We start from the raw sequence: 26,333 nt of genomic DNA, 5'->3' as shown, positions 1-26,333 counted from the left end.
TTTGTCTTTGTTCATGAATGTCTTATTGTGTCAGATTTGCATCGAGATGACCAAATTGAATGACGTAACGAAGGTGGTGGACAACATCTCCTGTGTAACCACTCCTGAGGATTGGTATGTATCGTGCAAAGTCAGAGCGAGGCAGAAAAGTAAATTATCGATTAATATCTTTAGTGTTTCAGACCGTCTTCATAAATGTCAGCAATTTAAAAAAAAAAAAAAAAAGAATTTTAATTAACTAAATTGTTTTTTAATCTTTCTTTCATTACACAGGAGCAAAGTCCGACATGTTGAGTCGTGAGTATTTCACTTTTTTTTTCTTCTTTTTAATATTAATATACACATTAGACAACAAAAAAAAAAAAAAACACAACAAAAGCACAACAATAAGAAACTTCTTCCCTCCCCACGCACTAAGAGACTAAGCTGACCAAAATAAGTTAATACATTTTATTATAATCATTATTACAGTGATGACATTAAGGATAACAGGTAAATAAAATTGGCAACGTTGACGGTGAAAAAACAAAATAAATAGGTTGTCATTGTGTCATTCTGTGATGGAGGTTCAGCCAGGAAGTTGTCAGTTTGTGTGAGTCCAGTTTGTCCTTTGAATAATGCAAACATGGTTTTGGGATGCAATCTATTTAAAGAACAAAACCCTTTGAAAACAAGACAAGCTGTGTCTCCCACGTTGAGCAGACTCTTTAATTCACTGAAAACAGGTTTACATGTACTATGGTCCTAGACATGAACTGTAAATAACAGTAGAATTGATTACTGGGCAAATCCTGTTTCTTCAGACAATAATTATAGCAGTCACCCAAATATCAAACTGCTTTTTGGCACCACACCACCAAGGCCTTATTGTTTATTGACATAAGTATGAGTTCATTCTGGTTTAAACGTGTTTGGCATAAAAACAATCACTTTATTTTACTATAAAAATATCTAATTAAAAGGTAGGGAAGAAAACTAAACACAGAATCCGTGCGTTTACATGGGAGTTTTAATTCTGAATAAAAGTTAATTCTGCTTTAAACTGATGAAAAACGACCATGTAAACGCGTAATTCCTAATGTAAATTCTTTCGGGATTACACTTAATTCTGATATAAGTGTCTGGTTTATTCACATTTTAATCCTGAACTATTTAATTCCTCTGTCATGTAAACCTTCATTCCGCTCTGAGTTAATTCCGGTTGTTCTGAGCATGCTCGTTACCTTGTCCTGTTCCAATGACGCGCGTTGTTTTGCCTCCCGTGTTCGGTGGTCTATCTTCCTTTTTCTACTCAGTCGCTGCAAAAAGTGAAGTAGTACGCTGGTGTTGAGCTGCTACTTCACATTTATAATAAAAAATAGAGGCGAAACTGGTACTTATTATGTAGTTTTTACAAGTTACAACTAAAAAGACGAGAAGCAGGGAGCCAACTTTGTTTATTTTCGGTATACATCATACGTCACGTGCACCCTCTGTCCAATCAGAACCCCTAAACCGCCGCTCTAAGGAGGAATTAAGGACGTGTTTTATGTCAACTTTCATTTGGAATTATTTTCAGGTAAACTCGTAGGAGAATACGTTAATTCCAAATTATCATTCCGAATTGAAAAACATCATGTAACCGTGGCCACTGTCCGGAGAAATGAATAAACATGTTTTTTATTTGTTCAGCAGCGTAGACCTGTCTGCTGCCAAGAGAAGAAATGTGTGTTAGTCAGACATGGAAGTGAATGTCATGCTGGGGTCATCCTGACACAGGGTCACCTCTAATCAAATAACACATTGGTCTGACCATGGGAGTAGATCAACACTGCTTTCACTTCTGTATGAGATTAAAAAAAAACAAACATGAAGTAAACGTTCCCAACTCAGAGTTGCAGCTTTTTTTGTTGTTATAGTTTCTGCTTTGATGCATCCGTTTTCATCTGTAAACCAGACAACAAGGTCTTTTTTTCAGTTTTCAAGGATGAGATTTATCTTTAGCTACATTTCCATCAGTTTTTTTTTTTTTTTGCTAAATAAAGCAATGTTTCTAAAATGTCCACAAAGTACAATTGTGATTCCATTAAGCGGTGTGTGACGCATAAGCTGTAATTCTCATAAAATGTCCTGCGAGACTCCAGTTTGAGGATGTAGGAGATACACAACACCGCGTTTTGAAGCAGCTGTTTCTGTTGCCACTCCTGCTGTTGCCGCTGCGCTCATCAGAAGACCAAACGAAAAGTCATCCAGAAGCCATCTTTACTTAAACTGGTCACATGACCCCCTACGTCATGTCTGAGCACGCTGTCATTTCATGCTCGTATCAATAACATCACGTGTTCTGCATTCTTCCATCTATGTAACATCTCTCGTACCACCTCTATCCTTGTCACCTCCCGTATTAAAATTCACTTCTCTTCGGCCTTCCCCAGAAATATCTTCATAAGCTTCAGATGGTCCAATATCCAATCCACTTTATTTATGCAGCACATTTTATAAACAAACAGTTTCCAAAGTGCTGCACAGAATTAAACAAAAACAATGTTACCATACGAAAATATCAACAAAAACAAAGTAAAAAAAAAAACAAACTTAAAATCAATCCCAATAAACAGGTTAAAAACCAATAAATAATTTGATAAAAAATAAATATAAAAAATAAAAAATGCTCCAAAAAAAAAAGAAATTAATCCGCATGCATCATCATCTCCCTGTTAAATCATAAAGCAAATTAAAAATCCTCCTTCATGCATTAAGGGCCATCCTTAACCTCTCAATCCTTACCTGTCGGATCTCCAACACATTGGAGTCTCTACCCTCAGATCATCCTGCTACATCCACCTCAGTGTTCCTTCTTGCCGTCTCAGCACCATGAGGAGGAGAGCAGTCACTCTGTTCCCTCTCTCCCACCAGACATCTGTAACGTTGAATGTTTACCTTTGTTTGAATCCAAACTCAAAACACAGCTGTTTAAAATGACATACTCTCTCTCTAATTACTCTGTCGCACAGTTCTGTCTGTATTTTATTTTATTTTATTTTTTTTTTCTCCCTGTTTTTATTGTACAGTAACCTTGAGTTACTTAAAAGGCGCTTTTTAAAAAAAATACTAAAATGCATTATTATTATTGTTTCTACATTGACACATCTGAAAAGCCACTTCATGACAGCATAAACACATTTTAAGGATATTTATAAGATTTAAAAAAAAAAAAAAAAATTTGTTTCCATTACCAGTTTTTTTTAAATCGCGATTTAGGTTTTCTGCAATTCTAAGGGTAAAGGAAACGTAGTTTATCATGCGGTCCACATTGTTTGCTTGCTCAGAGGTCAGATCTGATGCTTATTGGCACTTTGGCCTGATTGATGAAAGACTTTAGTGATTAAAACCGTCCCATTTATGATCGGGCATTTCATCTGACATACACACTGTGCTACTTCTTGGAATCAGCTTCATCCTAAATATAACAAAATCAAAGTTTAGAAATAAATTAACTTTATATTAGATTTTATTTCCTGTTTTCATTTTTCTTTTAATTTTATGGTATTAGAAAAAAGAAAAACTTTACATTTTACTGGATCTGCATTTGTTCAGCCACTTTTAGAATTAACCCAGTTTTAACTGACTAAAAACAATTTTTTTTTGTCTTTTCCAGTTTAAAGAGCCTCAAACAGCGAATAAAAGACTCAGGTGAGACTACAATAAACCTCAACAAGGACACCACCAGCACCACAGCCAAGACCCCAACTGTGAAAGGTGGAGCCCAGCTCCTCCCCTCTGTGATCCCCGATAAAGGGATTCAACCTGCTCTCCAAACCAGTACACCTGCTTCTGCTAAACCAGCAGCCTCACCTGGTTCCAGTCTGTCTAAAACCATCACAGCCGAACCAACAGGCGACACCCGAAGTGACGTAATGAAAGCGACCGGTGAGAAAGTGGGAACTGAGACCAGCACAGACTCCAGTGTTGCTGTGAAGGCAAGCGAGGATGAGGAGGAAGCAGGGCTGAAAGTCAAAGCTGCAGAAAATCCTGACGCTGCCTCCAAAGCAGAAACCGCTTCGACTCCGCCGGCTTCTCAGCCTGGAAGGGAGAAATCAGCCGCTGCGAGCGCCGGGATGAAGGACAAGATGGGAGAAACCGAAGCAAAGCCGGTGAACGTGTCGTCTACATGTGCAGTTTTAGAAAAGCAGCCCGATGTGGCTGAAACGTCTGCTCGCGAAAAGCCCACCGAGCCTGCATTGGCCTCCGAAGACACAGCCGAGGTTGTGGAGACGAGAACAGCTCCTCACATTAAGCAGCTGCTCGGACAAGTCAAAGCTGACGTCGAGACGAAGGAGCTGAAAGATGCTGAACCGAAGGAAACGAAGAAAGCCGGAGAAGTCGAGAAAGCTGCAGGTTCTGCTGACGACAAAGAAAAACACCTGCCAGACACAAAAACGGTCCAAACTAAACCCAGTCTGAGTAATCCTCCGGCCAGTTCAGCTAAGACCACCACACCACTTTCCCCATCACCTGCTGCTGCAACTCAGAAAACCCAGGTTAAAACTTCATCACATCAACAGTGTGCCATATCAGATGCAAAACCTGCTGCTCAGGAGGCAAAAAGCAGGATGAACGCTTTGGAAAAGCAACCGCAGGCTGCAGATGCGCCGCCTTCAAAGACTAAACTGGAGCAAAAAGGTACGTTTCAGCTCACTCAGTAGCAGGTGTTCATCCCACTGACCTGTTGTAGTTTATAAGCATCAGTAAATCTAGTAGTTTATTAAACCTGTATTACACGTACTTTTATACAAAGACAAGTCCAGTAACGTTCAGCTTTTTTAACACTAAACAAATAAGCTGCTTTTTAGCATCTTAAACAGCAGTAATTAACATATTCTCTGTACAACTCAACCGCAAATATTATAATAAAATCTGTTCTATATAAAGGAAAAGGATCAAATTTTCAGGATTCGTTTTGCTAAAAGGCAACAAATCTGTTGAATGAATTTCAGAGTTGTGGGAAGCCGCTTTCCTTCTGAACCGAGGGTGTTTCAGCCATCAGGTGTTTCCCTAATCTAGTGAGGAAAAGTCCGTTTAATGACTTTATACTTGGATGTACTTTGTCTTCTCTCTTTTCTTGGTAATTTTCAGTTTTGTCCTGTGGTGTTTGTTGTCTTTTTTTGTATATTTCTGTTGCCCACCTACCTACTCTCTTTCTGTTTATAAACTAAACAGGATAACTGTTATTATTGTTTAATTAGCTTTTTTTTCCAAAATGCTGTAATATTAAAAGAAAACAAAGTTGTCCCCCAAACATGGGGTGGTGTTGGGTTAAAAAAGGGTTATTATGTTGTGAGGAAAAGTCAGTTGAATGACTTTATATCATTTTAAAACCTGAAAAAAATGTCAGACTCTCTAAAACGAGTTCAGTAAATCAAGGGTTTAATCAACCCTTTTGTTTTACCATGTGGATGGAGCATAGCGTCAGCAGAAATGTAGGGGTACAGAGTTCACTACAACACCGGTTCATGTGAGCACATCAGGTCTGAAATGCTCTTAATGGCTGAGACACGTGACGACCAACATGCCAGAAACTAAGAAGGAATTGTGCCAGACATGATCATACTTGAATGATTCAGTTCAATCCAAACCCTTAATCCTAATAATTCTTTAGTTTGGTTTTTATAATAAAATGAAAAATTTTAGCTTTCTAAAGAGTTGACAAAAATAAGCCTTTTTTTTTTTTTTAAAAACATAACCTTTTAAAAATACTACAAACCATGTTAATTTGTTTAGTTTTAGGAACAGTTACATGATTTTTTTTTCCCTCGCTGGCTTGAACCTTGAATTTCCCCTCGGGGAGGAATAAAGTATCTTTGATTTGATTAAAAAGTCTTAAAGGTAGAATTGGAGACGTTTTCCAAGAGCTGTATTGCTTGAAATCCCCTTCACACCCTGATTACAGCCAATTAATGAAACACAAAAATAAAAAACCTGTCGCCTTGTGGAAACGCCTGAGCACTGAAAAAACACCATCTTTTTAAACAACCCATTCTAAATTATTTTGCAACATGATTTATTTTTGTGTTAAGGTAGTCCTACATGTCAGGAACTATTTTTCCATGGCGGATTGATATGAATTCCCTCAGACATTACCTACTGTTAGATCTACTCTGAGTTATCAATAAAAATGTCCAATTAAAAACCAACAACAACAAAATAGTTCCTGATGAGTAGGATCACCTTTTATACATTAAATGTGTTTGATGAATAAATCATGTTACAATATCTGTTATTTTAATTATTTATCTGTTTTCTAATATTGCTGTTTTGTATTTTGATTTATTTTATTTTAATGTTAATTTTGTGATTTTTATCTGCTTAGTTTTGAGCAGCACTTTGGTCAGCTGAGGTTGTTCTTAATAATATAATAAATATGCTTTGCTTTTGGTATCATTCTCTCTAAATCCTCCAGGTCCCCAAAATACTCAAGGATCAAAAGCTGTTTGTAAAGATTCTTCTGTCGTGACTAAAGCTACTCTGTCCTGCAAAGACGAGCCCAACAAGAAAGCTGCTGACAGCAAAGAGCATCCGTTTGCAGCCAGGTCCTCTGCTGGTTGCAGCTCCCTGACGCCTGGCGAGAAGATGGGAAGCTACAAGATGAAATTCAGTAAGACGTCTGCATATAGATCAGAAATGTGATACGTTTCATCTTTCAAGCTTTGACCTTTTTTTTTCCTTCCGAATAGAGCTCCTCTCTGCGAGAACCATCAACACATCAAAGGTCAGTTTTCTCTGTATGAATGGTGTCGACATCTGCACCTCGGACACGTTTCTGTCTGAAGATACGTTTTAAAAGTAGGAGTGACGTTTCTAAACACAAATTCTGTGTGAAGGAAGATGATTTCATTTATTTTTAGGAAACTGGTAAGAAAACAGATGATCCTACATTCAGACGTACATATTAAACATGCCCTGCTTTTACTGAACACATCATGTAAATTTCATGATGTAAATGGTAAAGGGAACGCCTTAGGATATCCACTGGTGAGCTGGTAAATGTGACTGGGGAGAGGGAGGTCTGGGTTTCCCTATTTAGGCAGCTGCCCCTGCAAACCAACCCCAGATAAGCCGAGGAAGATGGATGGATTTCATTTATGTGCTTCTGGTCTTACATTTACTTTTCTTTTCAGTAATAAAGGGATGTTTTTTTTAATTATTATATCTACTTATTTATTCATATGATTAATTTAGGTCTGAAATGTCGTAACATCTGCTCTGTGACTAGTTTGTTCTTTTAAAAACACCAAACTGGAGGTCGGGACTCCAGTGAAGACTGTGAGATCATATCAGAGGATTGCAAGATGATTGTTAAAAAAAAAAATGTTTATCAAATAAATTTGGGATTTTTAGCAGAGTTGACTGTTAAACTATTAATTCATCTTTGTTGTTTGACACATTAATGCATAAAAAACAAGTTCAGACACATATTATATATTAAAAATATGAATTTGACATTATCTCTGCAAGAAAAGCTGATTTTGAGTGTGTAGGTGTCTTGTCACAAAAATCACCAAATCGTCCTTATTTCTGACTATTCTGACAGTTTTCCAGCCTCACATTTAGAGGACGAACACAGTTTGACCCATTTTCCAGGGTTTTCATGTTATCGTAGGGGGTCATGGCTAAAAAAGGTTGGAGCGCCACAAGTTCATGAAGTGGTGCTCAGTCAGAAGTGAAAGTGCGAGTCTCACTCGGTTACACTCTCTTCTCTCCTGTTCTCTGGTTTATCACAGATGTATGGTTGTGGAGAAAATTTCTTGACAATTTCCAACCTGCCAGAGTACCATGATGGCTGCTACACAGAAGCTGACTTTGTCAACAACCTGAAAGAACACGGAGATTGGTGCGATGAGGACGATGAAGTCTTTATCATTCCTCAGTCACGTATGGTAGGTTTCTGGCTCACTTCTTTAGTTCTTTCAGAAGAAACTTTTCTGTTCATGCCAATGGTTGAGGGCAAGGCCGGATTACCCAATGGGCATTATGGGCACAGGCCCAGGGGCCCACAACCATTGGGGGCCATATGGGGCCCACTTGGGGCAAACATCAGCAGTTTGGACATGAAACAAAATGTATATAAAAGCCAGAAAGTTACACCACAGTCTCCAGTGTGTTGCTATTGGTACTATTGGCTGAGAGATGTTAGAAATGTCGTTTCACAGTGTATCATTCACAATTTTCACAATGTTGTGGTGGGGAAGGGGGCCCCTGAAACACTCTGGGCCCATGGGCCTGTGCACTTTTAATCCGGCCCTGGTTGAGGGTAGTCAGTTATTTGTGTATTTTATTATTCTATTTATCTATTTATTTAATCTTTGTGTGTAAGCTACTTATCCTTTTTGCTGCTGGAAATTTTTATTTCCCAGAGGGAGTCATTCCACAGGGATCAGTAAAGTCAAGTCTAAGTCTGAGGTTGTGTCTCAGGAGATCTGAGTATCTGCCATTCATTGAGATTTTTCTTTAACACAAAGATAACTTTTTCATTTTCACAGTTTTGTACATGCAATCATGTCTGTCGTGCAAATAAAAATGACCAAAAACAGAAACTTGCCTCGCAAGACAAAGTATAATGAGACATTTTTTCTACACTTCTAATGAGACTAGGTTAGCTTGGTTAGCTAACAGAAAGCTCGGAGTTTGCTCGATGTCAATCATCCACCATGGCGCTCACAGCCCCCCTCTCAGCTCCACCTCTTTGCCCATATTTGTATTTTCCGGGCGAGACACATGCCCCTGCAAAGATGGCGATGGTAGGCACCGTTCACTCAGCTTCAATTCAGCTCTTCAGAAACCTATGGGTGACGTCACAGAGGCTACGTCCATCTCTTTATATACACTCTATGGTGGTGATGCAAGGCAAGAGTCTCCTCATATCAACCAATCAGAGTGGCCGGTTTGTTTCAGACCGATGCGAATCTCCATGAAGGGGAGTGTGTCTAGACAGAGTCGCTACGTACTAAATATATAAAACACTCCAGTCTGGCATGCCAGGCTGTTTGTGCAGCTACTGCAGATCAATGTTGTCATTAAGCGGGTTTTGTCTTTTCTTTCAGGCTTTTATCGTGTCACCGCATGAAAAGAGACTGCAAAAAATTTTCATCACACTGAAAAAGAGGAAGTTGATATTCAAAGGGTCAAAACTCTTTGTGGGCCTTGTAGCTAATAAAGCCCCAAAGACACTGGTAAGAAACCAAAACTCGTACTCGTGGTTTATCGATGGGGGACATTGGTGTACTTCTGTTTTTAAGCTAAACTAGCTGTTTGTTTGTTAGAAGAAAACATCATTATAGAAAATTACCAGACTTTCATACATTATGAGGCAACATTTTACCATTTCTAATGTGTAATATTTGTTTTTTCAGTTTCATGTTTATCGACATCTAATGAACCGGATCGGTTTTGTAAGTGACATTTATACTCATTCCCCCCCCCCCCCCCCCCAACAAACAAAACATCAACATCCCTGTTCACCAGGTTGTTTGGACTTCATATTCATGTCGAGTCAAATCAAATTTTATATGTGAAGCACTTTTTATTCAATAAAACGTAGAACAATGTTTACAGATTTTAATAGCACTAAAAAGGAATAACCCATCACCCCCACCCCTTCTCAACCTCAAACGAAGACACACACAGACACACCCGACACCCATTTAAAACATTTATTCTTGTATATACTCATATTTATGACAATCTAAAAACTTTGTGTTTAATTAAATCTCCTTCTGCTTTTTTTTGAGTCAGAAGTCGGAAAATGATGGAGAAAATACTGTTTACATCAAGAACATCACGTCGAGCGAGTTTATTAATCTGAGGAAAACTCTGAGACAGATTGCAGATGTGAGAAACGTCTTGCCGCTCCTCAACAAGGTACGAATGCACACCATAGATACCAGTAAAGGTGCCCTGTTTCAGTTCTAAATGTTTACATATAAGGACTCTATTGAAAATTTGTGGGTTTGTGACGGGGAAAATGGCAAAGCTTCTGTAGTGTGTCTTTAAGAGGGAAAGTATATGACTTTGCATGAGATATAGGCTTGAATTGCACCACGTGACCTGGGCACCTTGCAGTGGTGGAGTTGAGTTGGATGCAGCTCGTGTAACAAGACAATGATCTTGAACACAGAAGCAAATTCAGTCAATTTCTGAAAAAGGAGAATCAACATGTTTAAGTCCTGCCTTCAACCTGTTTGACTATGATTGCAGCTTAAGAAGCTGGGAATAAACAAATTCTGCCCTCATCAATGGAAAAAAAAACAACACTAAAAAGACAAATCTAAAACAATGTAGTGTATGAAAACGTCAGACAAAAATCCCCATTTTATTGCTTCTAATGGGGATTTTACAGGCTGTTTGAACATGGGTTGTACTTTTTTTTTGTCGCAGAATTTATCTGATGAAAAATGAATCCAGAAATCAACTGTGTTTTGTTCAGTTTATTGACAATGCACAGAAGTAGCAAGCAAAAGGTCTCGAGAGCCCTGCCTTCAGCTTAGGGTGTTACAGCATTCTTTAGGCATACACAGACAACCTTCGCCTGGCAGCACCAGTCAAAACAACAATTAGCTGACGATGATAATAGACACAGCTGAAACTGGCCTTGACGCAGAACATCCAGTTGTTGCATGAACTTACTAAGGCAAGCTTTCTGAACTACTTTAAACTATGCAGAATACATTATGTACGATATACTATTTAATAAAGGAGTAACACATTAAAAATATTTTCTATGTCTAATTTAAACTACATTCTGGCTTTAAGGTTTGATGCTTTTCATCTTAGGTTGTATTTTTTATATTTCAAGATAGCGGTGTGTATTGGCATGAATCTGGCGATATGATATGTATCACAATACGGGCCAACATGAGGACACATTGTGACATATCAGGATACTATAACCAAGACAATATATTGCATTTTTTCTTTACTAGTGGTAAACACTGATCACTGTTGCATGCTTGACGTTAACTTACTGAACGAGAACAGAAAGATCTACATTTCACTGCAAAATAAATAAAAATGCATAAAAACCCTGTATGTCTCTCAAATTAAAGCTCATTTTTATGTGCAAGCTGAATAAAGAAATGAAAATCTGCCTCATCAGTAAAGATCAGTGGTTTGATAAAATCTATGCAGCGCTTTAGAATATCGAAATGTCACACAAAATATCGCGATATTTCGATATATCGATATATCAGTATATCAATATATCAATATTTTCTGACGACCTATGAAGGGCCAGATGATTTCTGTTTATGTCCTTTTATATAAATAAACCACAGTTTATAATCTTATTTTGAAGGCTTATTTATGTGTCTTATGTCTTCTACCTGCATGTATTTCAGGTCATCATTGAGTTTCAGTCTCCTTTTGAAGCTGATCGCTTTGGAGTTTGGTGCAGCCTCCTCAAACACGGCCTCCCTTACAACATCTACAGGATGAGATTTCCAATGTTATCCATCAAATCAGAAGGTGAGTCTCTGACACTGAGAAAGGCTTTGCTCTGCATTTATGACTCCCACCTGTAAAAAAAAACAATCTGTTTGTGCAGAACCAAAACAGCCTGGACGAGCTTTTCCACACAGCGATGATATCGTCGCCGGCGCCGCCATTCCAACATCAAAATGCGGCATTCCAGATGGCAGTTCTCCACCATTTTGGGTCACCATGACAACTGGTCCCTTTGTGTTTCCAACCATATCCCCTTGGTTCAACATCCCAGGTTAGAGAAATGCGTGGAAACTAAGTGAATTCCCAAACATAACATGTCAGCTGTAACCTGAGATCTCCATGCATCTCAGTAATTAAATTTATAACTTTGTTGTTGTTCTTTCATTTTCATGAATTCTTCTTTTTTTTTTTAAATTATCTTTTTATTTGCTTTTTCAAGTATTTTTCTTTCATTTTCATTAATTTTTTTCTTTATTTTTAATTATCTTTTTATTTGCTTTTTTTTCCTGTCATTTTGAATTCAAAAAACAGGAAAAAAGGTTTTTTCCTCCCAGAATGTCTCCTTCACTGTCGAAACATTTATCATTTAAATGCCATTTACATGATTTACCTCTGTGTTCAGCAACTGCCTTTGTTAAAGTGCTTTATAAATAAAGTTAAGTTGATTTTTGTTCTGGTTTTCAAACACTAGTAGTTTAACCCTTTCATGCACAGTGCCCCTGTAGTGGGCACCTATTTACAAGCTTTTTTCATGCATATTCACGAATAAACCACTTCAGTGGATGTTAGTGAGTCATCCAATAAGTTTCCACTCACTGGAGAGTAAATAAATAAAATGCCGGAGATTTTCTTCCTGTTAAAGGGGAGTTTTTTTCCTTCCCACTGTCGCTGTGTGCAGCTCAGGATGGGGGATTTGATCGAAGTCATGACTCGATGCAATCAGTTGGTTTCTATTATAGGATATGTATGAATTGGCTTGAAATTATGTGTATGTAAAGTGTCCTGAGACAACATTGTTGTGAAGTGGCGCTATACAAATAAAGTTGAATTGAATTGAATAAATATAATTGAACATAATGTAATTACACAAGTTTGCCTTTGCGATAAATGGGAAAAGAAAATGATACAGCAATTTTTTTGAGATTTACATAATATAATGATTACATATTATTTTAGAAATACTTTTATAGAATACATTCAAATAAATAATAAATCAATACATTCTAAATACCACTAATAAACAAAAAAAGGATCATTGCATATGTCTGTAGAGGTAAAATACTGTATTTAAAATAATGTTGAATTGTTATTTTTTAATTCCTGCATGAAAGGGTTAACTACAAATGACCTGCTTTCCATCACAGCTGCTGCAGTAACCGGTGCTGCTTGTTTATTTGCATACAGCGAACAACTGCAATCAGTCACAAGTGATAAAACCAGTATGGATGGTGTAAACAAGAGATGTTTAACATTAGTCCTCTAAGGCCACTGTCCTGCAGACTTTAGGTGGTTTCCTGCTCCAACACACCTAATTCAAATAAAATGGATCTAAAAAAGTTCACACAATGGCCCATTAGTTTTACCCAGCTGCGTTGAAGCAGGGAAACATCTAAAACCTGCAGGATAGTGGCCGTCCACACCTAGAGTTTGACATCCCTGGTGGCAGACTTGTCAGGATTAGTGTTGATACTAGCTGTAAAAATCATGTTTTTTCTTTCTTTTTAACTTCTAGCTTATAAGACAATCAGCCGAAAAACAGGTTTTAAGGTAAGATCTTTTTTAAACACAACTTCTTATTCATTTTTTTTCTTTTTGAATGTCATCCATCACAAAAAAAAACAAATATTTGCTGTAAAACAGTTTGTGTATAGATGTATCTAATTCTGTGTATTTTCAAACAGCTGTCTAAATGCTTACTGATCTATTCTTCCTAACAACTACTACTTTAATATAACGTACTATACGATGTCCAGCTGTTTCTATCCTGTCCTTTTTCTCTGTAAATAGTTTATTTTGCCATGTCTGCTGCAGGAAGCTTCCTTGAAACCCAAAAACGTCTCCACAGTCATGCTGACTAGTCTGCCACATGAAACCTTCATGCACGAGGATGTTGCCAAGCTGGTGTGGAGTTATTTCTCCGAACAGAACCTCTACTCTCTGTACTCCAGAGTGATAGTCCTGCCAATGCAGAGGAGGGTACGGAGCCGCCTGAGCCAAGCTTGCATTGAAAGCTGTGTTTATGATGACATGACACTGTTTTGTTTCTACTTATGCAGGCTTTTGTGTATTTTACGGACTGGGCTGCATGCTGCAGATTTCTCCAAGACCACATCAGAAGTCCAGTTACTGTCCTTGGCAAATGTCTTGAGATCCACTTGGTGTTGGAGAACATGGACCTCGGATCCAGTGAGGTATGAAGAGTGAGGGCAGATTTCGTATCAGAGGGCACTCAGAAGTCTAGCTCTTTCTTTCTGGGGTCAGAAACTAATCTGGGCCTGCGTGTTTAAAACTCAAGTTTACTTAAAGGAGTAAGCAAAGCCACACCGGACCATTACAGGATCCGGCTGCAGCACAGACATTCAAACTTTAATGTTCACAAATAGTTTCAGGTTGTTTTTCCAGCCTGACAGACAAAAAATGCCTGAGAAATCCAGGTTTGTGCATTCATTAAAAGTTTAACTCTGAAGTTGCAAGAGTGAACTTTGGCCTGTTTTTACTTTTCATCCTGATTGGATGTTGACGACTCAGTTATGTACCAAACTGTCCAATCAGGGGTTGGATGGTTCTATTCCCCTCTCCTCTTACAAAGGTCTTGAAAGTGTTGAAGATTTCACTGCCGGTCTGTCTAGCTTCCTCTTCGGGCCGCTGTTCTGCAGATTTTAGAAGTTTCCTGTCTAAACACACCCGACTCAGATTAATGGACCACTGTGCAGAAGGTAACAATAAGCAAGGAATGGTATATTGTAGAGGGGGATATGTTGGACATTACTGCAGCATTCCCTCCCCCGGTGCTGGAGACTGCTGCTTCAAGCAGCAGTTTAAGGACGGCTTGATGGTCTTGTTCAGGTGTTCAACATCCACAAGACTGTTTGCTACAGGTGCCACACCTCCATTTTGCTACTGCTAAAGTATCTAGTAGTCACTTTCTACAACACATGGTACAGAACCTCATTAATAACCAATAAAATTAGACTGTTTATTTCAAACGAAATATGAAAAATTGAAAAACCAGTCATCTTTTTACATTTTTTGTTTCAAAATCCAAAACAAAAATTCATATAACGGACCGTCATCCGTTTTCCGATTTTGTGCACAAAACAAAATTGGAAAAAATGGGTAACGAGCACTTGGATTCCATTTTCGATTTTTCGTTATTACACCTGCATGTAATAAGTAGCTGCTTTACCAGGTGAACTAAACACCAATATGAGCGTTCAGTGGAGAAAAAACATAAAACAATCATTTTGTAGGTCTTTCTGTCTGTTAATTTTGGTCCTGAAGTGTGACATTTCTTCAACGGTTCAGTAACCCTGCTGCTCTGCTGTTGCCTCCACTGTCTGAAAACTCCAACAAGAAGCAGCAAAAAGACTTTCTTCCTCGACAGGCTGGGAGGAGGAGAACCTGCAGCTAGCTTCACTTCATCTCTCTTTCTCTCTTTTCGTGGTCTTGGTCTTCCGCCGTCCACTACGTGTAATGAGAACTTCCGGGTCACAGCACTGCCTCAAACGAAAAACGGATGACGGTCCGTTATCTGAATTTTCGTTTTGGATTTTGAAACAAAAATTTTTTAAAAAGGACTGGTTTTTCAACATATCATATTTCGTTTTACATGAAAAAACGAACTGACCTAAATGTCTGTCAGGATCTTTTATGGCTTTTTAAGTCCCTGATGAGAACTGCTAAGATCTTCTGATTGCTCTATAATTAGCCTGCAATTCTGTGTCTTAAGGGTCTTCCACTATGCTGCAATTTGTGCTGTGAGGGCTTTTCCTACTACACACACACACACACAGCCAGCACAACTAGGTATATTACACACTGCAGGATAACAGAAAGACTGCCATGTTAAAATAAAACTTTTCTACAAAGGATCCTCCCAGAATATTCCAGTACAATCCCAAATAAACTGTTTCAAGTGCAGAGAAGGTATGTATGAGAGGAAGTTCTGGTTTGTTCTGATGCTCCACTGTTTGGCTTCTCCAGGTTCTGATCCCAGATTATCTGTCTCTGTGGTTCTGTTGCTGCTTCCTCAAACAGATTACAGGGCGATAGATACCAGTCACCTCCACAGACCAGTAGAAAGCCAATTCTGATAAATTAGAGAGGTTTTAGAACGGATTTGTCTGGAAAAGTCTCCCAAATGCAACATTTTGCCCCAGTTAGGCACCAGCTGTTTTCAGCATCCCTTAATTGGGGAATCTCAGGTTTTAAAAAGTCAACACACCCCATTGCAAAATGAATAAATCTAAAAAGTTATTGACATAATTTGTGTAAAATCTTACTAGATTCTGTCTAAATAAATCTGCCAATCTCACTGAGGTATATTTAGCAGTAAAAACAAGCCAACAAATGCACAGCTGATTTACTTTTAAACATGTTTTGGAGAGAATTTGTGACAAACTTGTAATGTTTTCGCAGGAGGAAATGTACACAACTCTGATGAAGTGGAGCAACTCTGTAAGTCAGTTCACTCCTTTCAGGCAGTGGTCTGGTGAAAACCATCGCTTCTGCACCATGTGTAACGTCAAACTTGTTATGTGTTTAGCATGTTTCAGACCTGGAGTGTTTGGAGGAGAAGCTGCTGTGTGTGAATGTCTCAGGATTAAATATGAATGTCGTCATGGCAATCATGACAGATATCATGGCCATTTCCTCTTTTGTCCGTTATCTTCCACTTGCCAACAAGGTAAGACCATTTTAAATTTCTGTTATTCACATTATTACGAGCAGATTTCAGGCTCTCTCCTGGTGGGAAAGTGCATTTCAGAGATAACTGCTTGTGTTTACATCTTTCATCAGAGTGCCTGTGATACATTACTTCATGATTGGTTGCAGTTTTTGGCTCTTAATGTTTATTTGTACACCAGTGGCATAAATCTAAGTACTTTACCTGACAATAGATGCGTTTTGGTTGATGCAGCTCTGTGGTGGTCTTCATGCATGGTTTGTAGGTTTGGTGAAGCAGGAAAATGTAAGATGACTTAAAAAAACATAAACATAAGCACAGGAAGTTTGCATTTCTAAAAAAAATCCTCTTAAACATCCAACCGCGTCCAGAAAGCAGACTAAACAGAAAGTTTGTTGAATAAAACTGAACAAAAATTTTAAAAAAAGAAAATGAAATTTCGAAGACTGAGTAACATTAACTATATTTAAACTATAAAAATGTGACCAAGGCCAATAATGGCTCTTTTATGCTCTACATTAAAGACAGATATGCAGACTTCTGTCCTTTATTCATGTAGTTTGATCAGTTTTTCGTGCCCTTGTGGACACATAGCCCGGCACAGCAAACACTTATATGTTATAGTTAAACGTTATAGCTGACGTGTGAATTCTGAAAAGTGTGTAGAAAAACAAGCCTTGATGTATAAAAAGGTCCCAAATTACACCTTTTTTTTTTTTCCCCCATATGGGTGTCAGAGGTCCAACAGTACTGTATTCAAAGTGTTTTCCCTCAAATTCAGCCCTGGTTTTTCATTTCAGCCATTGCAAAAGTCACTCTAGTGATCTCTACTGATAAATGGCTGCTTTTGTGTCTGAACCTTTAAAGATCATGACCGGTGTTTGTCCATGCTCACGATGCGGCCCTTTCGGGGAGAGGGAACGACTTACGCTGGTGTCCGATTGGTGATTTTAAGCTTGTTACATTATTTTCTCTCTTGACTCTTCACCTTGTTTGTCCTCGTTCTGTGACAGATCTACGTTGAGATGGCTGAATCCAGTGGAGTAACGAAAGTGTTGAAGTGGTGGAATAGTAGCGAGGCTGGACATTGGAAGGCTGGGTATGTGTAATGGGGGTAATGGATAATTGTTGTTGGTTTAGGTGTGTTTTATCTGACCAACTTTGTGTTTGTTCCATCACACAGGGGGAAAATCAGCTGCATTGAGTCGTGAGTTTAATTTATTCTGTTATCTAGTGAAGGAAGTCTAAATGTAGGCGAAATCCCAGCAGTAATCAGTGCGATTGCAGCTTCAACCCATAAGGCAAAGTAAAATGTAATATTACATCAGAGGTAAAATTCACCCTGAGTTGATGAAGTACATGATTTTAATACAGTGGATTCAGAGTAATTATAAGATATCACCTCTGTTAATTGCCTGTTTTTAGTCCATCATAAGTCTTGCATGTGGAAAAGGAGAAACTACCTTCTAATAATGTGAAAATGATTAATCATTTTTAAAATGGCTGCACTTTTAATTAATGTTTTCTGCTTTACTTTCAGTTTAAAGAGCAGAAAAAGCCGTCTGCAAGACTGTGAAAAGATTGCAGTGAACCTTGAACGGGGCACTGTGGGTTTATTCACCCAGGACCCATCAAAAGGAGATACAGTCCAGTCTCCTCCTGCAGCCCTTTCAGAACCAGCTGGACCAGCTGCTGCTGCTGCAACCAATTCAGGCATGAAGGAGAAACATGGAACTGAGATAAGGGTCAACTCCAGCCCTGCTCCTAAGACAAGTGAGGATGTGCAAGCATCTGAAGAGAAACAAGAGTTACGGACGTGCCCTGCTGTACCGGCCACAAGTCCGGTCAAGCCGGTGGAAGATTTGGAAGAACTTCCTCACATTGACGAAGACAGCTTCAATGCAATTAAAGCAGCAGTTTACCAATACAGACTCTCACGAGAAAGCACCGCACCGTTCAAGGACCAAAAGGTGATTCACATCACTTCAGTGATTTATTTTAAACTGATCTGTGTCAAATAATGTGCTTTATATCTGGAAAAACAAGTTCAAGACCTCGTTAGGCCTTGCAAACCCGCTTTTTATTGTATAAAAATTCAGCTTTGTGCCACATACAAGCTATACTCATTCATTCATTCATTCATTTTCCGAACCGCTTATTCCAATTCAGGGTCGCGGGGAAGCTGGTGCCTATCCCAGCTGGTACAAGCTATACTCCTACACAAACATTTTCACTTTGTCCTTCTTGCCATTTGATTTGATCTGACATGATTTCTAATGAAAGAAAAGTTTTAAATACATCTTCCAATGCACATCATTAGAGATGTAACCTGTAGTCTTTTGGGGGTTTCTGGCCTTTAAACATCAGACACAACCTTCTGGGTGACCCCGCCACAGTTGATCAAACCGTGTTGAGTTGACATATACTTCCCCATGGATCTCCTTCCTGGTCCCAGAGCCTGGTGGTTTTGCTTCATGGATGTTCTTGCCGATAGCTCTTTGGAGTGAACAACCAACCCAACCTCTTCTTCCACCCTGCACACAAGTCTTAACAGTAGCTGCTCATAGGATTAAAATATGTATACCAAACACATATTCTGATCACAGTGGAGCAGCAGCCTGCTTTCTTGCTGTTTATGCAGTCTGGTGGAGTCACATGCTCTGGCTGGAGCCTCTGAGCTCAGCGACTCCAGGTTCATGGCATTTCAACTTTTCAACATGCAGAGCAGCTTCTTAAGCAATGACTTTGAAAGTCAAAATTCAATCTCTTGTACAATAAGCAGCAGTTTGCCACCATCTCTTGTGACATTTTTCTCTTTTTCCAAAAGCAAAATGTTTAGTTATGTCGCGTTTTCAACAATATTCATTAGGGATTAAATTAAATGTTAGTGGGATTTTGAATTAGAAGTTTGCATCTAAATCTTCCACCAAGTTACAAATGTTGGCAAATAACTTCTCTTTTTGATGATTTTAGATCTCCAGCCAAAGCAATGCCAACCCACCGCAGACAGATGATCAAAGCAGAAAGGTGAATGTGCAGATTGTTTGTGATAAACCTCACAGCCAGCATTTAGTGCTTGTTTTAAACATTGTACAGCTCTTATATTTCAGGTAAGAAGTCCATTCTTTTAATGATCCAGATCTCTTCTATTTTCCCCAAAAGGATTCAGTCAAAGCTGACTCTCTTACTGAAGATGTTTCTCCCACGGAAGAGTTGAAAGTTGAGGATCTTGTCACGATTGATGAAATTAGTGACACTACAGAAGACAAAGATGCTTTACTTAAACAAACCTCCACAGAAGAAACAGAGCAGCAAAGTTCAGATGTGTCCTCTGCTGCCAAAACACCCACAAGGTCTGATGAGAGCTCATCTTCCCCCCCGTCATCCACATCATCCTCATCAAAGTCTACAAAAAGCAACATGAATTCCACAACACAAAAACACTCCACAGATGCCACCGAATCCCAAATCAGTCCCTCTTCCAGTCTGAAGAGTGATATTCAGGGTGAGGTGGTCCAAGAGGACAAAAGCAAGGACAATGAAGGGGAAAAGGATGATGCTGGGAAGCACAGGGAGGAGGAGGAAGATGCTAAAACTGATCAAACTCCTGATTTGCTCGGTGATCAACCTGATGAACAGATGGACAAAGAAGAGAACCAAGATAGCAGCAGTGAAATCCAGAAACCTGGACCAGAACAAGGCCAGAAACTGCATAAGAGACACAGTCGGGCCTTGAACAGTGTTAACGATGAAGCTGAACCCTGTGGTGAAACTGGCATCGATCCTCTTCTTGAAGAGAGAGCTGTTCCAATTCAAGAGGTCACAAATGAAGACGCCGCTGTAAAGTCAGATCAGAGGACCACCAAGATGGAGGATTCACCAAAGAAACTGGATGAGACGGTTAATAAAGAGGACATCAGCGGAGGGAACGCCAATGAGACGGTCTCCAAGGTCGTCGATGAAGCGCTTCAAGAAACCTCAACCACAGAAAGATCCAGCAGGAGAACTGTCAGGGAAGTGAAAGGGGACAAAAGGGTCTCACAAGACAAGATTATTGCTGATGAACCGAGCATCATGACCAGATCTGCCAGAGGAAGACGTATAACAGCTCAGAGCGATGCTGGGAAAGAGGCGAAAGGCCGTAAGACCCCAACAACGAAGAGAAACACGCCCACCAGAGTTTCACAGAGGCTAAACGGGAAGGAAACTGCAGAGACGGAAGGCAGAGCTTCTCTAAAAGGCAGCAAATCAAGAAAGAAAAGTCACGTCGGAGACATAAATGAGGAGGAAGCCTCTCGATGTGAAGGTGAGGAAGAAGAAGGAACACCAACCAGGACGAGAGGCCGACCCAGGAAGAGAAGCGGATTGACTACTGGTAACAAACACATCTGTATCTGCAACACAATCACATCAGAACGCTTCACATAAAAACCAGTTAAATCATTTTCCTTCTCTAATAGTGAGAAAATCCCCCAGAGGGAAAAAAGACGAGTCTTCTGAGAAGCAGAGAGGCGGCGGGGCGACAGCCAAAGGTAGACGCTGCTAAAACACAGCTTACGTTGTTCTGGAAAGTCTGGCAAACTATGATTATTTACGTTAATCTGTCTTATGTTGGGGAAAGTAAGAAGTTTATCCAGTGGTGTTAAATTGTCCTAAATCAATTTTCTGTCATAGGAGACAGAATGTAAACTAACCTGAGATTAACAAACTCTAAGACTAGTTATCGGAATAACTGGAAGTAACTTCAGGATTTATCATCATTTGTACCATGGTCTGGGTGAATACTCGATTCTGATTGGCTGTTGCATAGGGAATGGCTTGTAGTTTAAAAAGTAATAATGGATACCAGTTAAAAAAAGTTCCGTCAAATTGCCCAATAGTTCAACATCAGTGCGCTGGCTAAAACAGCAGTTGGTAACCGTGGCAACAGAAATGTTGGCGACAAACGGGCAGAAAGACTATCTGGACCGACAACGTCAGACATCACAGAAACATGATAAACATCCTCCCCGACTTACTTCATATTGTGAAGAAATATGCATTTCATGCAGAAAATAATGTTTTCACTGGAATCCATTAAGAGGAGGGGGACGGCACTTACGTTCAACACTCTTTCATCTTTCAGACTCAATGACCTGACGGCGGGCCGTGCGCGCGCGCACACACACACACACACACGTTCATACACACTGAGCTCCCCACAATTACCCCTGGCTGCAGTGTGCAGACTGAGGCGCATCATCATACCCGATGATGCGCCTCAACGTGGGTTACCTTGGAAACGTCACAACAAAAGACATTAGACCATTCTGCCCTTTCTTGTTAAAAACATTATTTTAACAGCAAAAACAACATTAGTAATTGATCTTATATTTCCTTTGGCGAAGATAACCGTCCTCCATACACGCCCCTGCGTCGTCCATTAATTTCTGAGAATGAACACCTCGTCGGGCATTATCCCTTACGTAGCAAATGTCCATTCATCTACAAAGAGGAAACGATAAAAACTGGGAGAATATTTATAGAGAATAACTTTCCAGTCGGAAAAGTTTTTTTTATCTTAACATAAGTCTTGTTGATAAACAGGATAAAACGTTTTGGTTTTGGAGCAGATTAACGCTGGTTTTAACGCTCAATCTTTACTTTTTTGTCAGTGATTCGTAAACCGAGGAGGGAGCTTGATGAACCTGAAGCAAAGCGATCTCGATCTCAGTCTCCTTGTGTTGCCGACGACTTTAAGCTGCCGCCATTCGACCCTGAAACCCCCCTGGGTGAGAAGCGTGCACGCTGCAAAAAAATGATTACCTACTTGGATTATCTCGTTCTGTTTTCTCATGCTCCCAGATGTGTTCCTCTGCAGGTCAGGACTTTGTGGTGCGTAAGTGGGGTTATTTCTGCAACATCTGCTCTGTTCCCTACCTGAATGCGAGCGCCAGCGAGGATCTGCACTGCAAAACCCAGACACATCATGACAATCTGCAGGTACTCACGCACACAGTCAGTTCAGCTCGTACCAAAGGATGAAAACAAATTCTTCATCTCTCGTTATGTTTCTCTTCTGTTTTTCAGAAATATTACCAAAAGTGCCAAAAGAAACCACCGTCAGTGTTGATGTAAAGTCCTCATGGTTTTATTTTCTTATTAAAAAGAAAGAAACCTGCGTGTCTTGATTGCCAGTGCAGCCAATGCAGTAAGTTCTGAACTGGATTCATGGCTGGCTGGACTGTTTTCTTTATTTCCTACTTTCTTTATAAAACAAATATTGTTTACGTTTTTTTTTTCTTTTACATAAATATGTTCAAAATTTGCACTTTCAGGTGTCAAAAGTATTAGTTTCTATGCAAGCAGAAATAAAGGCATGTTCTTTTTACTGTTATTTATGAGCAGAATAATAGTTTATTCACTGAAAATATGTTATCAAAGGGAAAAAACCTTACAAGATGTATCATTAGTTAATCACAATGTAAAAATCCTGAAAGGTCTCTGACAGTGTTGGCAGTTCACAGGATCAAATGTTAAGTGAAGAAAACGACATGATTTGGTCTTTCTCTTAATAAACGTATGGGTCACCAGCTGACTTCTCTCTTTGAGGTTCCTATGTGATGGATTGTTTTTGTTTTTCTATACAGTGTTTAAATCCAAAGTGTCATATTTTCTTATTCATTTAGAAATAAACATTTTATTCATTTTTAAATTCATGTTGTCATCATTTTTCTTATGAAAGCTTGTCAGCATGTGTTTTTGTGGGACTGGTTTTTAAATAAAGAATGAAACATTTAAAAAGGAGGAGAGACATTATGTATGGCATCTATGCAACAGAGAAAATCACTTTATCACGGACTCAAAGCAGATGGCCAAAAACAAGAGGAGAAACATATTTTAAAAGACATACATAATCCCTTGAAGTTATATGAAAAGGTTTTGTCCATCCTGCTTCAATAATGTAGAGGGTTTTTTTTTTCTTCATATGAAAAGTACATTTCACTTAAAACATGAGCGGAACATAGTTTTAAACATTTTCCCCATGTTTTCACTGTGACTCCGACTGTCCAGACCGGAAGTCATGTCTCCAACACACCTGCAGACCGTGAAATTGATTTAAGCCTCAGTCACTTGCGGCTGAGTTTAAGCGCAGTGAGCTGCGTGGAAAAAAAGGTAAGTACTTAAAAAAAAAAACCCAGAAACACCTCAGTTTATGCTGTTAAGGTTTTTCAACCTAGCAACCGTTTACTGTTAATTTAACGGTTAAAAAAATCCTAGCTACAAGCATATGAAGAACGTGTAGTATAAAACTAAGATTTTAGCCCGTTTTAGGCGTTTGGTCACTAAAATGTGATTTAATGTAATTGTGGGTGTGTGTGTGTGTGTGTGTGTGTGTGTGTGTGTGTGTGTGTATGTATGTATGTATGTATGTATGTATATTTTATAGGCCTACTTACTATGTTAAACAGCGTTGCTACGGAAACGCTGCATTAAGGATGTACGGCTGCGTGCGGTGATGTTCTAGACGCCACGTTGTGCATAAGAGCCATGCAGGACTGTGGGAATATCATACTCTAAACCAGGGGTGGACATGGAGGGCCGGAGTCCTGCAGATGTTAGGAGTTTATCTGCTGCAACACACCTGTCACACACAAGACCTAATTAGCGGCTTTGTGCAGAGCTTGAAGTCAACTGTCTGGTAATTAGTCATCGATTTGATTCAGGTGTGTTGCAGCAGGTAATCCCCTAACATCTGCAGGATTGCAGCCCTTGAAGACCAGAGTTGCCCACTCCAACTCTAAACCTTTCATAAAACATTAACTGAAAAGTCCTTAGCTTTTTTTCTTTCTTTCTGTCAATTAACTTTTTTTTGTTTGTTTTTAAATCTACCACTGCTTTATTTAATAGTGTACGACCAACACAACTCACACATTTGTGTGGTGTTTGTGTGTGAGTGTATATATATATATATATATATATATATATATATATATATATATATATATATATATATATATATATATATTACTACAAAAATTCTGAATCAAGATCAAATCCTATCCCGTTTACCCATTTATGAATCTAGTGCTCATCTTTTCAGTAACTTTTTTTTTTCTGTCCTCTCTTCTTTTTTTTTTTTTTTGTTTTTTTTGTTTTGCTACTGGAATATTGCATCTCCTGTTCAAGCTCACCAAGATGCCCTGTTTTTGTAGGGCTTCAATAGACTGTTACTGGTTTAACTGCAAGCTGCATCCTTATCATGTCATCCAAGCCACATGAGTGACAGCAGACACCTGCTCCTGAACAGTCTGTAGATGACTAATACCATGTCCCATCCCTTGTTTAACCTTTTTGCCTCTGGGAACCAAAGAAAACCTTTGAACTGCCATCCTGAACAGAGTAGGGCCACATCAGATGGGGGTTCAGTCGACTTGCTTGTTAGTAGAGCCAGAGAAGATGTTGGGAAACTCTGTATAGGCCAAAGCACTCAGTTTACCAGCACTCAAAGGGAAGAGTTCCCTTCCTCAAGCAGATGGATGACATCCTCGCCCTCTCAAGGACACAGAGATTTTGAAAGTAGCCATTCAACCTTGGACTGGTTGTCAAAGTGCAAAAGACCTACTGACAATGAGTCCAAATTTTATTCATCTGCTGCATCTGACTCTTTAAGGACCAGTGACTCCAGGATTAATCCCCCCAGTGGGCATGAAACACAGTCCATTCTAGGCTCGGAAAGTAACGTCAGTGTTGTAACAAACCAACCTGCCTCTCTTGAGTCTTTTCACCCCGGCTATACTTCAGAATTGGCCACTAAAATTCTCCTGCATTTTGGACTTGAAAAAGAGGACTTGGAGCATCTTCTTTCTTACCCAGAAGACCAGACCACTGTTGAGAACCTCCCCTTCATATTGCACCAAATTCGCATTCAGAAAGCCAAGAGAGCATCGGCTCAGACAGAAACCTACCCTGAATCACAGCCCACGACAAGCACGAGCACAATGAACATGAGTCGCTCTGAAGGAGCAGCAGTGCACAAAGGTGATAGCTTTAAACCAGGTCAAGCTGCTGACTTTGGATTTAGTGGGACCGCAGAGGTCCAGGATAAGATGGGAACTCGTAAGGGTGACGGGGAAGTGCTGATGGACAAGTTCAGTCTGAGCAGCCACGTTGGGGAAACGTTGGGAGGGAGTATGAAAGAAGTGAAAAGTAGTTCCATGATTTCTTCCACTAATCTGACTGCCACCAGTCTTGGGTCAACCAGGAGTTCTGTGGCTCTTTCTAGCAGCAATCGAACCAAGCAAGTGCAAACCCAACCACACCTGACTTCCAAACCTGACTTCCATCCTTTCTCTCTGAAAAAGAAAGAAACTGACAAGAAACTTGTCAGTGATCAAAAACCTATTTCCCTGAAAGAATCAAAGTCAAATAACCAGTTGATGTCAAACACCCAACCATCAGGTTGCCCAGATGGTTGTACAGCTGGTCTTGTGCCCATTGATGATCACCCTGAGAATTTTATAAGCAATCAGAGTGAAAGTCCACCACAAGGACAACTGCTTCTTAAGAAGGTATACAAGCAGCAGGACATGGAGCAGCAGAAAAAGCAGATTCAGAGACAACAACACCAAATGGGAAAACTGCCAGTGTCAGTTCCTGCACCTTCTATTAACTCTAGGGTTCCTCCAGCTCCACCCATCCCAAGCCAAATGTACTATAGTCATATGTGGCACCCCCCTTCAAGCAGGCTGCCTTTTGCTAAGCAAGCAATCTTCAAGGGTCTGCTGTCACCGGCCATGATGCAGGACTACGCTGCAACCACACCAACACTGTTTCCACACACCTGTTCTCTATGTAACAAAGACTTTGCCAATATAAAGGTGAGTCGTTGACCACAGTAGTTTTACCTTTTGTGAAATGTGAGTTATTCAATGTAAAATGTATGTACTTTTTCTGCATGTTTGAGATT

At 39.4% G+C, this 26,333-nt stretch overlaps 1 protein-coding gene across 1 annotated transcript in view; it reads left to right on the top strand.

The window, feature by feature from the left end:
• The window catches only part of LOC306769263 (uncharacterized protein), a gene marked incomplete at its 5' end in the record, with an annotated part of 77,986 nt that extends 55,027 nt beyond the window's left edge, over positions 1-22,959 (top strand). The window contains 25 exons of the mRNA XM_079257829.1: positions 35-114; positions 274-297; positions 3,638-4,662; positions 6,440-6,634; positions 6,714-6,748; positions 7,761-7,916; positions 9,081-9,209; positions 9,390-9,428; positions 9,772-9,897; positions 11,373-11,499; positions 11,579-11,749; positions 13,211-13,245; positions 13,510-13,674; positions 13,755-13,889; positions 16,117-16,155; positions 16,244-16,384; positions 17,398-17,483; positions 17,568-17,591; positions 17,925-18,354; positions 19,358-19,411; positions 19,547-20,759; positions 20,845-20,916; positions 22,039-22,155; positions 22,245-22,366; positions 22,454-22,959. Of these exons, the coding sequence (XP_079113955.1) occupies positions 35-114; positions 274-297; positions 3,638-4,662; positions 6,440-6,634; positions 6,714-6,748; positions 7,761-7,916; positions 9,081-9,209; positions 9,390-9,428; positions 9,772-9,897; positions 11,373-11,499; positions 11,579-11,749; positions 13,211-13,245; positions 13,510-13,674; positions 13,755-13,889; positions 16,117-16,155; positions 16,244-16,384; positions 17,398-17,483; positions 17,568-17,591; positions 17,925-18,354; positions 19,358-19,411; positions 19,547-20,759; positions 20,845-20,916; positions 22,039-22,155; positions 22,245-22,366; positions 22,454-22,501 (4,788 nt within the window). The 3' untranslated portion in view covers positions 22,502-22,959. The remainder of the gene's footprint in view (positions 1-34; positions 115-273; positions 298-3,637; positions 4,663-6,439; positions 6,635-6,713; positions 6,749-7,760; positions 7,917-9,080; positions 9,210-9,389; positions 9,429-9,771; positions 9,898-11,372; positions 11,500-11,578; positions 11,750-13,210; positions 13,246-13,509; positions 13,675-13,754; positions 13,890-16,116; positions 16,156-16,243; positions 16,385-17,397; positions 17,484-17,567; positions 17,592-17,924; positions 18,355-19,357; positions 19,412-19,546; positions 20,760-20,844; positions 20,917-22,038; positions 22,156-22,244; positions 22,367-22,453) is intronic.
• Positions 22,960-26,333: the final 3,374 nt, after the last annotated feature.

The sequence above is a fragment of the Telmatherina bonti genome (assembly GCF_933228915.1).
Source record: "Telmatherina bonti genome assembly, chromosome: 18".
Taxonomy (NCBI): Eukaryota; Metazoa; Chordata; class Actinopteri; order Atheriniformes; family Telmatherinidae; genus Telmatherina; species Telmatherina bonti.
This window is presented reverse-complemented; position numbering and strand designations above follow the sequence as displayed.